General features: G+C 36.5%; 1 protein-coding gene across 8 annotated transcripts in view; it reads left to right on the top strand.

The window, feature by feature from the left end:
• The first annotated feature begins 10,355 nt into the window (after nt 1-10,355).
• The window catches only part of LOC144704220 (uncharacterized), a 156,862-nt gene continuing 149,956 nt past the window's right edge, over nt 10,356-17,261 (top strand). For 4 of the 8 annotated variants that reach the window (XR_013581767.1, XM_078576551.1, XM_078576550.1 and 1 more), the window contains exons 1-3: nt 10,358-10,590; nt 10,749-10,923; nt 12,114-12,770. Coding sequence is in view for 7 of the 8 variants with exons in the window: in XM_078576551.1 (XP_078432677.1) it covers nt 10,430-10,590; nt 10,749-10,923; nt 12,114-12,770 (993 nt within the window). In the remaining variant the exon portion in view is untranslated. Of the gene's footprint in view, nt 10,591-10,748; nt 10,924-12,113; nt 12,771-17,261 lie in introns of all 8 variants that reach the window. The other 4 variants (XM_078576553.1, XM_078576549.1, XM_078576548.1 and 1 more) reach the window with 4 other exon arrangements.

The raw sequence follows: 17,261 nt of genomic DNA on the forward strand, positions 1-17,261 counted from the left end.
GTATTCTTGGCCCGAGTTGGGAATCACTGAACTTTGGTTTTTAGCAAAACCCTAAACCTGTCTAAATAAAAACTTCGGTTTGGACCCGGATTCAGATTTTAAAAATATAGTCGCGAACTGAAGTGCATTGTTCTTTGGTAATGTAGGTATGTTGTCAAGTGATTCATGTAAATATTTACCAACATTCCTGATTAAATGCGAGCTTCTTTGTTGGGTCTAACATTGTTGGAATACCCAATATGTTCCATCTTCGTGTGAAACTCGCTCTCCAACAACTTCTCCCTCCTCCTAATTTGTGCATCTTCGTGAGATCTTGATTTTTCAATGCTTGTATGTACTTTTGTTGCACATTGGAGATGATTATTTAGAGCATCAACTTCGTCTTGCAGTTGTCTAGTAGACATTGATATCCGATGAAAACAGGTGTTATAGTGACCTTTGACTTTGAAAGAATTGTAGTAGCATAAAGAAAAGCTTGAAATTCATCAGCGAATATATTTAGAAGACCCTCTCTTCAAGCGTGATGGAAAAGCTCATTTTTATTTGTATTAAGATAATCACTTGCTGTCATGTCTTGAACTTCCCTCCCCTCCCGATCTGATTCAATCATAATTTATGATTAAATTGTTGTTTGGCATATCCAATTCATCACATATATTGTGGTAGTGGTGGATCATTTTGCTGTGAAGTCCTGCCTACAATGATAGTGCGCCCCTCAGTCTATAAAGTATCTCTTTATGTAATTTTAGAATGTCTTCAGCTTCAATTGCACGTTCTTCATTAACTGCAATTGTCGAACGTCTGGATCTCGTGATCTAATAAAAATATACAGACTCTATGGGTTGATCACCGAGTTCGGGTGGTCTTCCCTCTTTTCTTTCAAATATATGTATGTGTATATATATATACAGACTCTAACTAACTAACTATCTACTTAACTACCAAATATGTAATATAAATAAATAAAACTTAATTTCAAATCCTCACTTCTTCAATCATTTTTTCTTTGTCCTACAACTACGTTCGGAACATGGGCCATCACTGCTTGTTTTAACTTGAGTGTGTATCTTTAAATAACCATTCTATAGTTGCAATCATAGTTATATCATGGTCACTGCTATCATAACTAGTAGTGATGGAAGACACCTAAAAGGGGGGAAGTTGGCGTTCATCAGTTAGAAAATAGGCCAACAAATGATGTATAGTTTTCTGGTTATCTTGTCAGTGAGATTGGCCCTCTGACGCAGAGCTTCATATGTTTGTCAAATATGAGCCTTCAAGAGATTGAATTAATTGTGTGACACTAAAAATCATTTATAAATCATTTGTGCCTCACTGATATAGTAAAAATTGTTCCCAAGTATAGCCACATGGTATTAGTTCCAGTGTCCTTCGTGAGGGTATACCTTATCAACGGGGCTAAGAACCCCTTTTGCAAGTCTCAAGTTGTGTACATTAACTACATCCAGTCTCGAGTATGTCTACCTTGGCTCCTCCAATCCTCACAATGGAATCAAGATCTGTACACACCTCACTAGGGTTGAAAGACTACCTTAGGACGAGATGCAGAGGACACCCCCATGGCAGTCCCTACCACTCACCGTTGACTTATATCACTACCCACTCCGGTCTTGTCTCCGTTGTTGTCAAATGCTCTGACTTCCTCAAGCTGACCTCCTCGCCAATATCCCATATCATTGCAGATGTATCGTGCCTCTAGGCGGTGTGCTTCTCAACATAGGCAGTGTATCATGTACTCCCTAAAATTTTGGTCTACACATCCTCCAGATCACAAATACTCGATGAACCAAATAGAATTTGTATCTAACGTAGAGATGCATTCAATTTGAACTGGAGAGAAATGAGTGCTCAAAAAAGTGCAATTAACTACCTAAAAGGGATTATCTTGGACATGGGGTTGACTTTGACTTAGGTTGACATTTGAATGTTGTTGACTATTTATAAATGGTTGACAGTTGACCTATAGTCGACCTTGGTATTCATTCTACCTTTGACATGTAGTTGAATTTAGGCCTAACTTGACTTTGATATATGATTGACCATTGATATTAGTTGACTTTTGGCAATAACTAACTTTGATATAATGTTGACTTTGACATTTTTGGGTGCACTTTGACCTAAAATTGAATTTTGACTTATTTTAACCTGACATGGCTTTGTCATATGGTTGACCTTTGACTTATAGTTGCCTTTTGGCTTAACTTGACTTTGACCTAAACATGACTTTTACATATGTTCATTTTGTCTTTAATTTAAGTTGACATACTAATGACGTTTGCCCTATTGTTGACTTTTGACTTGATTTTTACCTGACTTTACGTTGACACATGGTTGACCTTTAACTTATAGCTGCCTTTGACTTAACTTGACTTTGGCCTAACTTTTACATATGGTTGACATTTGACCTATAATTTACTTTTTTACTCTGATTTGACTTTGACCTATGGTTGACTATGACCTTTGTCCACTTTCAGAAAGAGTTATTATGTATTCAACAACGAGAGGATATTTGATCAATAAATAAGGAGATAAATGATGGATTGAACAATAGCAATCAGAATTATGAAATGTTCTGAAATGTGCAAATAGATAGCAGGAATAACGTATTAATAAAATGGGGATAGTGATCAATGGGGTGAGAGGTAAATAATCAACCAATTATAAACATTTATTAAGAAGATAATTCATAAGATAAACACACCTATCTCAGTACTCAGTGTAGTGAATGTCAATGTCAAAGTACTCTTACGTTAAAAATGATATGAGGAAAAAATGAATACGAATGAAAAGTTGAACGGGAAGGGAAATTGAAGGGGAAAGAACAAGATTGATAGGGAAGATACAAAAAAATTGATTAGAAAGAAAGAGATTGACCGGGACTAAAGAGACTGACTGGGAAGTAATAGATTGACCAGGACGAAAAGATTGATCAGGGCTGAAGAGATTGAAGGGGAAGAAAGAGATTAATCATGACAAAAGAGATTGATCGGGACTTTTGAGATTGATTATGGGGAAAAAAAGATTCATCGGAAAGAAAGAAAATGATCAAGAAGGACGAGTGAGGGGAAAGAAAAACTGGATTGAAACACAATACTGAATGTGAATAAAGAATTTAACAGATGGAAAATATTGAACGGGGGAGAAATATTGAATGGGAAGAAGAAAAATTGAAATTGAAGAAGAAACTTTTAATGGAAAGAAGAAATAGATCGAGAAGAATGAAATTGATCGGGAGGAAAGAGTTATATAAGAAATAAAATAAGAAATTAGAGCAGATAAATACTGCATTATTATTTAAAGAAATCTAAAACCAAGATTTTACTTTAGTAAAGAAAAAAGAAGGCATTTCAATGAAATACAAAAGAAAACGTTACTACTTCCTAAAACTATATCTCTTTGATTTTGTTAAAATGTGATAAATTCTTGAATACTTGAAAGTAAAATTCCTAAACAGAGAATAAACATTGCATTTTAGCAGAATGATTGTTAACCCCCCCCCCCCCCCCCCCCCAATCTCCCTCGAGGGGAACACAGCTTTTTGAATCAATAATATCACCCCTAACCCAAACTCTGAAGCCAATCTAAAACATAACATCCCTTATTTTGAATAACATATATCTTACATCTAGAGCAGCCTTGATAGCTGAAAATGTACGTTGGAGAGAGATAGGTGGCAAGGGAGAATTAGGTTTTCTTGTGGCACTTATAGTTATTTATTTTATTTTTATTTTATTTATTGAGATCTGAAAGTAACTAGCAAGAGTGAGTTATAAACTTTTCTCATTTTTATCTCACTCATAGGATCAGGAGCATAAAATAAATCTCCACTTATACACAGACAACTTGATGTATATCATTTGTCAAATAATGAATCAAACCATTAGATGAATTTTAGTAATGAATCAGTTCTAAGAGTATTGCATCAAAATCAGATTGTCAGAGCCACTAACTTTGACCTTTCATATTTTAAATTTTTAGAGGTTGTTTGTTAGAATATTTGTGATAGGAAGATCCACGGAATAGCTTGTGATGTAACCATAAAAATTTAAAATTTTAGATCCTGGATAGATGAGATGGGCATTTCAGTAATGTTAATAATGTCAAGCAATAAGTATTTCGTTTGCTCCAATGTTTTTGATATAAATTATTGTTTTATTCGAAAACATCATTCGATAAAATTATTACTAGTAGAATGATTGTTTTCCAATACTAATATTAATACGATACATTTCCAGGTGATTCAATAACCTCGTGCTAGCTACCAGTCTGATCCTTCTTTATTGTTACTTCTTTGTCATTGCTTACATAATCAACATTACGATTTTTGTACAGTAATATTATGCTTATAAACCTTTCATACATTGTAAAGGATTGTCCTTATTGGAAGACAAATCGATTTAATTATATGATTCATTTGTTGAGTTGTGATATAAATATTGAAAAAAACTTAACAAAAAAATTTAAAGATAACTAATTGTTAGATCTGCTGGAGGCTTGCATCGATTCTCAAGGATGATCAAGATCGTACGTGAATGTAAATCAATATAAAACATACCTCGATCCATCGTGTCTTCTCTTAGTTGAATCGAACAAGCTTGAGGGGAGGCCTTTTGGATCAATACCGGATGACTTCCTGAAGTCTCTCTGAGTAATCGGATGCTTGGGAGAAAAGTCAATTGCCTTATGACCCTAGGACCTGGCCCCTATTTATAGGAAAAGGAGATACTCAAGCCTCTTTATCCTATCTTAATTAAGTCCATCATTATAATTAAGACAGGCTTAGCTTCTACACAATTAATTACCTCACTTATTGTTATAAATGTCTTAATCTCGTCATTAAGTGAATCATATATAAATTGGGATTTATAACTGAGCGTAATAATATGTGATTATTTACATACACATATAATTGTCCATGGATTAAGTAATTAATCTAACACTAATTTAAGTTATTGCAGAATATACATTTTATTCATTCCAGTCCATCAATTCCAGGCTGTTTGTATATATTAATGTGTTAGTAAAACTATATACATACCATTGAAGGAATAAAAAATGAGTTTATGAATTTCCAAGATATAAATGCTCATCTGAAAACACAAAAAGTCACCAACATATCGCTACATTTGAATCAGTGCATCAAGTTTAAATAAATACACAAAAATATTTTTGCTAGTGAAAGTATGATTTGGGGATGACAAAGAGGAGGAATAATTTGTTGTCTGCGAACTCTTTTATAACATTTATTTTAAACTATTTTTCCTAAAAACTGAGACAATGTTCTCGAAAGAATAAGTTTTGGCCAACCTATTAATGATCTGGATAAGGGATTTCACAAATAGCTTCATTATTAGAAAAATAGTGCATGACAATATATTATGGATTCCCACATAACTTGACGAAGGTTTTTCACTATGTGATGAAAAATAATGTAGGCAAAAAATCTCCAGAGTTCATTAGAACATGATTTGATGGAAAACATCAATGAAAAATTGAGCTCTATTTCAATAAATACGAGAAATATAGTTATAACCTACGTCAAGATATTAAAATATTATTACAATGAAAATGTTATAACAAAGTAGAACGTAATGGGTTTTAAAAATAGTTACATTATTCATAAACATGTTAAGATATTATGGATGCCCACATAATTCGATATTGAATGTTAATTATGTGTCGAAAAATAATATTTGTAATTATTAAATGTAACAAAGGTTCACAATTTAAGGAGGCGTGATTATATGAAAACCATCTTGGAAGAAATGAGTTCAATTTGAGAAAATATTTTTTTAAAAAAATAGAGATAAAATTGAAGATCAAAGTATTATTGGGATTATCTGATTATTATAAAGTGCATGATAAGTGGTTTCACAGATTTATGCTGTTCACAAAAGTATGTGATGATATATTACTAATTTCCAGGTAATCAGCATCAATCAATAATTAAATGTTGACAAGTGATATTTACTTGGCTTAAAAGTAATAAAACTGAATAACTTATGAGAATATTATTTAATGAAAAACATTGGAGATAAATTGAGCCCAATTAGGAAGATCAAAGTGCGTGATACAGGGTTCTATTCTTCACAAAAATACACAATAAGATTTTATGGTATGATTAACCTGATCCTACCAAGACATATCTGAAAATTTTTCATGTTTTTTTGCAAAATAAACATCTGAAACATTTTAAGGTAATGTGCAATCAGTCCTTTTTTTGGGAGATCGATATTTGCAACTGAATAATGAGCAGTCAAAATGTAATTAATGTTATAAATAATGAGCAGTCAAAATTGCCTGCAAGACAATTTCATATTCCACGTCTCTTATAATATCCATTGATATAATACATTCATTGTAATGCAGGCACATTATTCAAAAATGAAGTCCATTGATACAATAGGTCATCTTATACATCCATGTTTTTTTTAATATCCATATGTGATTCAATATTTTGAAAGGTTAGTGATTTTGGATCTCTTGATGAAGCCATGAAACCCATAAGTTACATCATGCGTAGAAGTTACCCTCAATTTGTGCGTTGGCTCCTGAGGCTTGATTTTATCCCACCTCTAAACATTGGACCCTATTCAATAAATAATGAATGAAAAGGATGAACCTATATAACCAGAGTGGATGACGCCATAACCCATCATCAGAGACTTTTTGAGACTGTTCAAGGCATCCTAGAAATTTTGAAATTGAGTATCCCCAAACTATTTATTGGAGAAAAAATATTATTATTAAAAATATTTAGTTTGGTTTTGATTTAATTTTGGCCCACCACAAAAACCTTAAAGTACGATAACAGTTTGGTTTTGTCTTACAAATATTTGGTTGAACCATCTCTGCACATGTTTGGTGCTAGCTTTCCAACAAGTACAAACTCTTACGCTTGCACGGATTACATTTTGACAAGGTCAAAACATCTATGAGCTAATAAAATGAAGAAATCAGGATACTTTCATAATTTGTGGGCAAGGACAAGCCATTTGATTTCACTCAAGTGACTAAGATTGTGCATGTTCTTAAGAAATGTGTGCTATTGTGGCATAATAACAATTGTCTTGAACCCTAGGTCCATTTTAGGGGTAAATATACCATTTATTTAAAATATAGGTCTATCCATGGGAAGGGGATGATAAATGTGAATTTAAATTTCAGTCAAATATAGAATAATTTGATAGATATTATGCAGACACAAGTTCATCACATTTATATTTTATCTTTAACTTCATTGATATAATTGTTAATTCCCTATTATTTTCATGTGATTTTTATAATAAAAATATTGTCGATACGGAGTGACTGAGTGAGTTATGATAATATAAAAAACAATGATCACTACTCTCTAAAAATGTATTATACATATACTTGAGATGGACATGGAAGTATCTATAAAGAATTATACTATCTAGTCGTACTATATGGTAAGTATGTCTGATCCTGTGACCATAGACTAGAGACACTATGAAAAGATGTTGAGTGATCTTTAGACAAAAAGTCCATTGAACTGGTCCATATGAATCCCAAACGGTATTATACCTAAACATCAGTCAGGCAGATTCATGTCATGGTTTTGTATGTAGTCCTAAGACTTGAAAAACCAAATACATATTGTGGATGCACATCTATATTTTAACCACGACTTATTTGCCACTAATCATGAGATTAAATTAGCCGTGGCTTGGATACAGTAAGAAATACATCATGATTAGAGCGTCTAGATGGGTCATCCACCCTTGGCATAAGAGGGGATTGAATCGATGAAGATTTATTGAATTTCTTGGCCAAGAAGTGGAGATATTAAATAATAGTGTCTCCAATGTTTTCATTACATTTCAATACTAAGTTAATGAAGGATTATGGATTGATGATTAATCATACTACAAGTCATTTAGGAATCTCACAAAGACGTTACAATATACATATATTTTCAATAAATATGATTGAACAATACATGTATTATAGAGTATGATGTCTAGTTTTGCACTCCATCGGCTGGAAACTAAACCTATCAGTTGGGTGAAAATCATCATTGGTTAATTAATATACATGCTTACATAGTCAATTAATAAAGGTTACTAAAAAAATGTTATTAAACTGAGTTATAAACTAGACCAATACATGGACTAGAAGGCCACACACACAAGATATATGGATGTTGGTGGATTTGCTTGATTTGTAAAGACCTTTATGCAAATGTACAACATAAGTACAATAGGGGATGGGCCACCTATAAGGATAATTAAAGAAGTTCAGGAGGAAATCCATCATTCGAATGATCACATGGATACTTCAAGAGGGTAGAATATGAATGGCTTGAAGGTACTCTTCCATTATGTGGAATCACTTCCACACAATGTGTTATGACCATAAATTGTTTATATTTCTTTAATTATAATTTTTTTTGTTCATAATGCTACATAAAATATCATTTCAAGAATTCAAGCCCAGAAAACCCAAACACTATTGGTACAATTAGAGAATGAAACGTATGAGAATAATTGAAGCAATGTACTTACATGCTCAGGAACGTGCTTTTATTGCTCCAAATATCAATATACTCAAGATCCAAAAAGGATTGGAACAAATGAAAATGATGAAGAGAAAACAAAATATCACGACTGAAAGAAGATCGTAAATTTTTTTTGTACTTTTAACACAATCAAAGACATCTTAGGCTTGGCATGCTTCTATCAATGAAGTTATAAACATTGTTAAGGACCTTGGATGCCTTGTTTTAGTCTGCCTAGCCAATGCTAAAGGTTAATCTTAGAGATATTTTTTACAACTTTTTATCCCTCCCTTATGAGATAGTTCATGAATGTTTATAGGACAGAAGGATGAAACTACCTTCCAAATTTCAGCATAAAGTAATTTTTTATCCTTACATATCATTTATGGAAGTTGGAGTATTCTCAGCTGTTGATTCCCCAATCTCTCCACATGTGACTGCCACATCTGTTTAGGATTTTGGATCCTTGCCACATCTCAGCCATCTCAATTCCACTCTGTTTAGGGTGTTGCAAAATGCAAAGCACCACATAAGTGCATTTCAACTCACTTGTGAGGGTTTGTCGGTCATCTAATATAATTTAATATTACTTTGATACACACTTTTTGTGTTGTTTCTGTTTGACCACATGTTCCATCTCATTCATTTTAATTTTAGTCCATGTATTCTCTCATGAAACCTACACACATAAACACAATGGTTTGGGCCATATTAGAAATGCCATATTGATGCCTTTTCACAGCTATTGATTTAGACAGTCATTAGACAATAATGGTGAACCACCACTAAATCACACAAAATCCGTTTAAATCCCTAAAAGCCTTTACAAACTCCGAAATTATTGTTGGCTTTATTTTCTCTCATGTTATTTTCTATTTGTTTAGTTTAAAATGATTAAAACAAGGCACTGCGTGTTTATGCATGATTAATACAAATACACATCGACTAATTGATATCATGTATTCTTTCAATATATTTAATATATAAACTGATGATAAATGACATGTAAATACATATTTCTAGTGGATGTCACTAAAACAATCCCCTCGACCTTGATCACTTATGACACGATGCCTGAGATTTAAGAACTTCACATGGATCATTATTTCAATAAAGTTAATATACAAACCAGTAATTGATAATATGTGAATACATGATATGAACTCATGTTATCGAGGCAAACTCCTTCGCATAATCACCTGTTACATTATTTTAATAAAGTTAATATAAAAACTGATGATAGATAACATGTAAATACACATTACGAATGCATGTTATCAAGATAAACCCCTTTGCCTTAATCACCAGTGACATGATGCCCAAGTTTTGAGAACCTAGCATTGATTATTGTTCCAATAAAGTTATTATATAAACTGATAGCAGGTAGCACGTAAATACACACTATAAATGCATGTTATCAAGACAAACTCCTCTGCCTACTCCCTCGTGACATGATGCTCAAGTTTTGAGAACTAAGCATGTATTTTTTTCCCAGTAAAGTTAATGTATAGACTGAAAATAGATAACATGTAAATACACATCATGAATCCATGTTATCAAGACAAACTCTTTCGCCTACACAAATGTGACACGATGCCCAAGTTTTGAGAACTTAACATTGATTATTATTTCAATAAAGTTAAAATATAGACTGAAAATAGTTGTTAACATAATAATCAGTTATATAATAAAGTTGTGACACGATGACCGAATTTCCGGGCGGTTACAGAAAAAACCGATTTGCTAACTCGGGCGATCCGAGTCGTTGACTGGAAACGTAACAGATCGTCTGTTGAAGGTTGTTAGTTCGGAGGAGGTATAAAAGGGGGACGATCTCAAGTTCATCAGACGGAGGAATTTCCAGCGGAGCGCTGGAGAGAATTGGAGATGGCGAAGGGCGATACTGACGAAGAGTACGAGCTCTTTCCCGAGCTACTTTCGTTCGCTGCAAGGGCACAGGCGCTGATTGCCGAAGTCTTAGCCGTTTCAGAGAAGGTTCCTCCGGCCTTTTTCGATCGCCGATTCGATCCCATACTCTTTGACCTCAGGCAATTTCTCACACATGTTTTTTTTTTTAAATTTTGTTGACGTGATTCTTCATCCAGGTTTTACTTCTCTTGTTTTTTTTAATTTTTGTTGCACGTGTGATCATTTGTAGGCTTGTGGATCGCGCATGTTCTTTTCTCATGGAAAGGATTTTTCGCAGGTACATAGAAAATCCGGATAGCTTCGAATCGAGAATCAAAGGTAACAGGGACCTGCTATGGCTGGAGGATGAAATACGCGAATCTTGTTCAACCTTCTTGCATCGGTTTTTTATCTTGTTAAACGACCTCGCCGCGTACCATGAGGAGTTGGTTAGATACGTCACTAACCTTCAGGTTAGCGTGAGAAAATGCTTCGTGTTAATGAAGTATTATTTGTTAGTGCACTTGATAGTTTGGTGTTGAATTCTTGGTAATGTGACAGTTTATCCTTTTCCTTCTTACCAAGCCCATTGGACCTGTGCAACTTGTCTCATTACGCTCGCATAATTTTCGATTTAAATAATTGTAGCATCGCAATCCCAAATTTCCATTTCCAACATGCCATATCTTGGTGGAATTGAAGAAGAAAACTGAAAACTTTTGGTTTGATGCTTCATTTTGTATTGTTGTTTTAATGGACGGAAGTTTATAATGGCGGCATAACTCGGTTCATCCCCCTATGAGGAATGTAATATTAACGTTGAGAAAAAGGTGACGGAAGGACGACATTGAGAAAAAGGTGGTTCGAAAACTTTAGCGCAGAAAATCACTTCTATCTCTTTCTTATAAAAAAAACACTTTTATCTCCGAATCAAAGGCACGTCGATGGAATATGAAAGATGGTGTGGACCATATGAACATCATTTTTTCTGAAAATCAACTATCGTGCTCGATTCACCCGTTTGCTTATTGTCATTGGCGAATTCATTTAATGGTTACTGAAAAATTGGGAAATCGAACTGGAACTTTACGAAATATACCTGATTCTGAGATGGCACTCATGGTTGGCTACATCATAGCCTTTTCAAATGGAAGGACGTGTTTCATTAACTGGTCTAACATCCTGCCAAAATGTTAAGAAGAGAAGCAGCACCCTTGCCGTAAGCTATAGATTTTATCACTGTGCTAAGCACTAATAATTTAGTATATTATCAGAACCTAGGTATCAGATTTGAATCCCAAAACAACACACCACATGCCTGGGGCATGTACAGGCCAGGAGCATGTGTTTTTGGTCAAGTGTTGAAGATCAACATCCTGCCCAAGTTTTAAGTAGAGATGTAATGCCGTTGCTGTCTGCTATAGCTTTTAGCTAAATCAAAAACACTAAATTCTAACAGTTACTAATGACAGAATCCCTCCTCTCTCCCGTTATGCATCCACTGAGGGCGTGCTACAGAGTTCACATTTATGCTTAAAAGAAGTTTTTTGGGGAATTCTTGCTTCAGTTTCTCCAGAAATTTGAACCAGTTATCCTATTTATCAGTATAAGAATCATTTTATTCCATTTGAGCTGATGTATCATAATTTTTTTAATGTCTCAGGAGGGCCTGATGCGCTTCAATTTGGAAAAGATACTGGAAAACGAGTCAGGGATGGAGTTGCTGGCAGAGGCTTTGGCCATATTTGGCATTTCGATTCTGTTGATGGAGCATCGTATGACGGGATTCCTGAGGGAGAAACTTCTCGTGGCACATTTACGCTTAAACTGTACATCTGACTGTCTTAATCTTGAAAATATATCCAAGCTCTGCCGTTTGCATCGACGATCTTATAGCTCTTACCAGCACAATGATTTATCCTCTTTTGTGATTGTTGTACAAAACCCCGAGGAACTCCTTGCCAGGTCCCCCTTTCCAAAAGAAGTTGTGGAAACTATCATATATCGAATAAAAGATGGTAATCTGAACAGGTGCCTCAAACATTATCCAGATCCACAGCACCGAACCGTGGCGCTCTCCAGACAGGCCGGTCTGTTATATGTGCTGTTGTTGTATTGTCCAGAGTTTCTCCACAATGGCTTTTTAATGAGAGAGATTGTAGATAAGTTCTTCAGAGACTGCTGGGTCTGCCCAATCTTTCTGTATTTTTGTGTTGATTTATCTGTTTCTTGGGATGCCTACAAAGAGGCAAAAACGGCCTTAACATCCTATCTTCCATTTGCATCAATATCTGACCGGGCTAAGCTCAGTTGTACAAAGGTTCGCTCTATGATAAGAAAACTATTTTTCTAATCACAGAAATGATATTAAAACTAGTTATTTACTCTTTCTTTTTTATGATATTTTGTCCTATTTTTTGACATCATGATTGTACTTTCATCTATCATGTTATTTCATTTGTCTTGCAAAATATTTTTTTCTTCTTTTGAAATACTAACATATGTATTTGTATGTGTCATGAATCTATACCCCCATTGGCTGTGTAAACCCAGTAAGGGCATTTCGATCATTTTGAACCTAGTGTATTTTCCCTTTAAATGGAGCAGCTCTTACTTTAGGAGGGTACCGAAGAAGTAATTCTAAAGTTTGTCGAGCGATCCTCCCTCTCCCCTAGAGCAAAGCCTAGATGATACACTCCTTCCTAAAGACCCTCTCTTTCTCTCTCTCTCTCTCCCCGGATCATCTTTGTCAAATCGATAGAAACTGGCAGGTTTCTATGATATGGAGTTAAAGACTTAAACTTTAAATCGAGGAGGCAGATTGTAGCCTTCTTATGCCTCATCCGTTTACACTACGTGATTTCTTTATTTCTTAGCAGCAATATACTCCTTTGATAATTTTTTGGAACGTGTAACGACCTGGAACTCAAAAGCAAGGATAATAAATCACAGGTAGCAACCGCATAAAAAGAGTTATTTAGACTGGGACAGAAAGGAGGAACATGGTTCACAAGGTGTTACTAATGACCCAACTCTGTGTAGTAGGCACTCTTCCTTGTTTCGAAGAAGTTTGACAAATGGTCTGAGCACTCTGTCTTCATGATAAAGATAAAGAAAAGCTGCACATGACGAATTGCTGATTTCCTGAAACTTGAATATCTAGCTTTTCATTCTCACAAATAAGGGCCTGACAATTCACATGAGAGTAGTTCTATAATGAACTTATTTCCTTCGGTAGATGCCTTTAGCTCCGTCAAAAAGCCATATGTTATGTGGTCGTTACGATAGTTTAAATCAACTCCTGATTCCCAACTAGATCTCTTTCACACCATCCATATACAAGAAATTCTCGTAAATATCCAAAGTCATGGTGACAAATAACCATGTGTGGATAAACTCCTCTGATTTCGATGTTTTAAAGTTTGGATCACACAAACTACTCTTCTCTGTAAGGTGACCCGCCCATCCTTTCCCAAGTAGAGTAAGTTCAATGGATTTCTTTCGATGTTAAAATTGTGTCATTGAACTTTTCCTTTTAATTGTATTCAAATATTTTTTTTTCCTTTTCTGAACAAAGAGAATTCAAGAACTTAATGGATTGAACTAATCATTAGCTGCTACGAAACAACAGAGAAAAGGTAATGTGAAGTTTTATTAAGTTAAGGAATTCAAAATTCTAAACTTCCCTCCCAATTGATGTCCCATATTTGAATCAATAGCTATACGATTTTCACAGCTCTTTTGGATGCTGAACATTCAGTTCAGCATGAATGAACCTTATTCTGACTTCTTTGTAATTCTTATCAGATCGAACCTGATAATCCCTAAACGTAACATTCTTTGAGAACCTTCCCTGAAATGGAACCTGAAAGAAGATGATTTTAAGTCGATCTATTTACCATCTGGAATAAGGAAAAACAGAGATTTTCTATAGAAGTGCCTTGAGAAACAGAAGATCTATTTAACCTTTGAACAAGATAGAGCTCTTTCATTTTTCCATAAAAGTTTGTTTGCTCAAGAAGAGATCCAAGAGATGTTGATCGTTCTTCCCAGAGTTTGGACTACTTTATGATTGAATTATACCAAGTTTTTCGATTCATTCATTCCAGGCTTATCTACTTTCTTATGCTCTGGTTTGTAATCAAATAGTTTTCATGCAAGCTGAGTAAAAGGAACCTTCCACTCCCACTGAGGAGATTGTCTCTGTGGAACCAATACATAATTGGGGCTTTTTCTATGTTGTTTACCTTGTAACTTGGCATGGGCGTATGTAAGTTTATATTGTATACTCCCGTGGGTGGAAGATGGAGGGGGGATAGCTATATTCTCATTCCCATTAGGCTCAAGAGTATCATCTCGACGGGCTTGGATTTGGGGGATCCCAAAGTGGTACTACTAGAAATTGAAATGACAGAATGAGATCCAATACCAGGGTCGGTCCAGCTACAAGCAGGCAAGGACGTCTTTAGAGTGGAGTCCCAACCAAGGATCCCATAGTTGGCATCAGAAAAAACTAGGAGTCCTGGGAATCGACAAGACAAGATGGAGAGGATCTCCCCCATTCGAGTGCAAACGGGGCAGAAGTCTACGGAGAAAAGTCCGGCACAGGCAGGAGAAAGCAGTTCTGCAATACACAGGGCTTGTCTGACACTCGTCGTGCCGTCATGTCCCGCCAAGACCATGGAAGTTATAGAGCGAGACGGCTCAGATCTTCTGCAGCCACCAGATGTTCAGGATGAGCCGAACATGGTGGCTTCCCAACAAGGGGAAAACAACAAGGAAGCCCAAAGCCCACCATGGCAGAGGGTAAGGGCGCCCTAGATGACATGTCAGATCAAGAAGGCAGACCTTCAACGCTTGAAGGGCGTGGTGTACCGGCAAGCGAAATTGGTCTTGACTGATGCAGAGGGCAAGAAGGCATGGGTGGTGATCGGGAAAAACGGTCAAATACGACTGCGAGAAGAAGGGCTGTGAAAAAAAGTGGAACCACGGCAAGTGATGGGTGGAGACAAAACTAGACGGCAAGACAACAAGGGGAAGGAGATTGAAGCGCCATCCAGCCATAGAGTGGAAACTGAGATAGAGGAGAATCAGATCACGCAACAAATGGTGCGTGAGTTAGCAGAGAAAGTGGATCTGCAGTTGGAGCCGTGACAAGGGGGGAAGCCTTGAGAGCAATTATGAAATGCATCCCTTGGAACACGCACGGTCTCCGAGTTGAAAGGAGATGTGGAGTGGTGGGAAGATAGTTGCGCCAATGGGGGGCCACAATAGTTTACTTACAAGAGACGATGCTGGAGAAGTGTGGTGCAAAAGAGTGAAATTTGATGGGTTGCGGTTTCCTGGAGGGATGTGTGGCAGTCAATGCCGTTGGGAGGTCAGGATGTTTATTAGTGGCTTGGAACACGGCGGTTTTTGCTAAGGAAGGGTCTTGTATAGGACAATATGTGGTGGCAGCAAAACTGAAAAGGAGGAGTGATTATTTCCATTGTGTTGTTGTGTCGGTCTACGGCCCAATTATTGCAGCTCGGCGAGACATACTATGGGAGGAGCTGGAAGGAGTGGTTTCACTCTTTCATGGGGTTCCATTACTATTTGGGCGGGACTTCTATGTGATGTTGGAGGCGAGGGATAGACCAAAAGGTGCTGGAGGCCAGGTCCCAAGATCGGCGAATTTCTGATCATTTATTTCAGGAGCTGGATTGCAAGAAATGGGGTCCATAAATTGTAGGTACACATGGCAAAGCACGAGGGGACCTGCCACCCTCTCTCGCTTGGACAGATTTTTGTGCTCAGTGGAAATGCTAGATGAATACCCATTGGCTGATGTGCGAGCACTTCCTAGACCACTGTCAGATCACGTCCCAATTATTTGGCAAGAGAATGTCGGCCAAAATAGATCTACATATTTCAAATTGGATAGATTGTGCTTCACCCTTCTGTGGTGTCTCCCTTCTCGAATTTTTTTTTTGAGCCCCATAAGATGTTGTCTTAGCCCTGTCAGTTTGGTAGCCAACCTCACCGTGGCCGCGCCGCGATTGGATTGTGATGTCCACCACGATACCACTTCTTCCTTGAAAGTCCGATAGCTAGATGACATAGAGGACACACGGTGCTTAGTGGAAGCTGAAGTCAATGAAAGAAAGGCTGTAGAGAGGTGGTGGAAGAGGAAGACAAGAAGATAGAGCTTGATTGGAGGCAGTGTTCACGACAGCTTTGGCTGAAGGAGGGGGACGCCAAGCTTCTTTCATTTGATGGCGAAATGGAAGGCATCTATTGAACCAAATACTGAGGGTGCAGGTGGGGGACCATGAATGCGCTGGAACACGAGTAGTGGGAGGAGCATTAGCAAATCATTTCAGAGTGGTAACTAAACAGAGGCCTCGAAACCGATGGAGGTGGAGCGGAAGAAATGCATCCTAGGTGACACAAGAGCAAAAAATTGAGATAGTGAAACCATTCATTGAAGCAGTGCGGGTAGCGATCCAAGGACTAAATGGCGAGGGTGCACAAGGCCCAGATGGATTTCCGGTATTCTTCTTTGGTGAGTTTTGGGAGCTGGTCAGGTCAGAGGTTATGGACACGTTAGACGAATTCTGACGAGAAAATTTTGGCATGGAAAGTGTAGAACTGTGGAAATTCGGAGGAGAGAGAAAGTAGAGAGAGAGAGAGAGAGTGCCCAAGATTGGGGCCAAAAGGATCATCTTTGCTTCACCAGAGTTCCCCTTTTTATACATATATTTTTTTATCAAAAAAGTCCTTCAGAAAGTAAAGTTAGGGGGCTTACTTGTAAAACAAGTAAGCTTACTTG

This window comes from Wolffia australiana, chromosome 6, assembly GCF_029677425.1.
Source record: "Wolffia australiana isolate 7733 chromosome 6, ASM2967742v1".
Classification (NCBI taxonomy): Eukaryota; Viridiplantae; Streptophyta; class Magnoliopsida; order Alismatales; family Araceae; genus Wolffia; species Wolffia australiana.